The sequence below is a fragment of the Saprolegnia parasitica genome (genome assembly GCF_000151545.1).
Source record: "Saprolegnia parasitica CBS 223.65 unplaced genomic scaffold supercont2.54, whole genome shotgun sequence".
In the NCBI taxonomy this organism is placed as follows: Eukaryota; Oomycota; class Saprolegniomycetes; order Saprolegniales; family Saprolegniaceae; genus Saprolegnia; species Saprolegnia parasitica.
The window spans coordinates 224,318-225,453 of record NW_012156448.1 but is presented as its reverse complement, the minus strand read 5'-3'; the positions used below and the strand labels follow the sequence as shown (position 1 = coordinate 225,453).

The 1,136-nt window shown below is 54.0% G+C and overlaps 1 protein-coding gene across 1 annotated transcript; it reads left to right on the top strand.

Annotated features, from left to right (window-relative positions):
- Positions 1-236: 236 nt before the first annotated feature.
- SPRG_09845 (hypothetical protein) lies at positions 237-811 on the top strand (the record flags this gene model as incomplete). Its single annotated transcript, XM_012349494.1, has 5 exons — positions 237-320; positions 368-421; positions 493-602; positions 664-728; positions 786-811. The coding sequence occupies 5 exons, from the start codon at positions 237-239 to the stop codon at positions 809-811; spliced, it is 339 nt and encodes a 112-aa protein (XP_012204884.1).
- Positions 812-1,136: the final 325 nt, after the last annotated feature.

Sequence of the window (1,136 nt, the reverse complement as noted above, 5' to 3'; positions counted from 1 at the left end):
CAAAGTGCAACACTCGTTCGCTTTGAGCTCTCATACACAGTGACATTGGCGCATCGACGAAGACTTGGTCGATCGAGTGCACGATGGATCTGCTACATTGTACTACTGTAGTAGACTCATCTGCTACATACGGTTTCACGTCACGTCATCGGATGACGTGATATCATGACCAGTCGCATATCTTGCAATCGCACGGGCGACGAACTCGCGAGGAAGAGCTCGAAGAGAAGAAACAGATGGCGGAAGAAGAGGCCATCGATCTGCAGCAAGATCGGCAACCGATGACGCCAGCGCCCGAGCTTGTCGTCGAAGAAGCGGCCGTGCGCCGTCCTCGCCCTCGACGTCGGCCACGGACGACGAGGCCAAGACGGTCGTCAAGAAGCCCCACACGATCAAGCGTCTACTGCTTGGCGACAGCAGGGTATGTCGACCCTCTCCTCTAGCTATACATATCTCGTTGTATTCCTACCTCTGCGTAGCGTCAATTTCCAGTTGCGACCGCTGCGCCTCAAAGACGAGCACGACGTGGCGCTGCAGATTTGGGACACGGCCGGCCAGGAGCGTTTCCACCGCATCACCTCCAGTAGGCGCCTCTCGCTAATGTATAATATACCTTAGTGAAGATCAGCAACGATATTATCGTTGCTGATCTTCACCACGTAGCGTACTTCGAGAAAAAGGCACGAGCGGCAGCATCCTCGTCGACGACTCGCCGACGAGTGACAACAGTACGTTGTTGAATTCCTGCATGGCTTGACACAATGACACTATCCGCCGTCCATAAGATCGACGTGCCGATAACGTGCAATAAGAAATAATGGCATGGGTCACTATTCTTTGGTGTCGTCTCGAGATGCAGTAGGGATTGAAGCGAGCGCAGCGACAGTCGCCTTCGTACCGAGACTCTCATCGTCGTTGGATGTCGAGTGCACCTTGATGTCCGCTCTGTACGTGGGAAAGGCTGTGCCCATGCAACACAAAAGGCGTAAAATCAAAAACGTGTATTGAACCGATCTTTCTCATTCCCAATTTCGCCTCGGTCATGTTCACAGACGTGGCGGCGTACGTGAAGCGCCAGGGCGACCATGCCAAGCTCCTCATCGACGAGTGGCTTGGAGCCATGGTGAGGCTCAAGC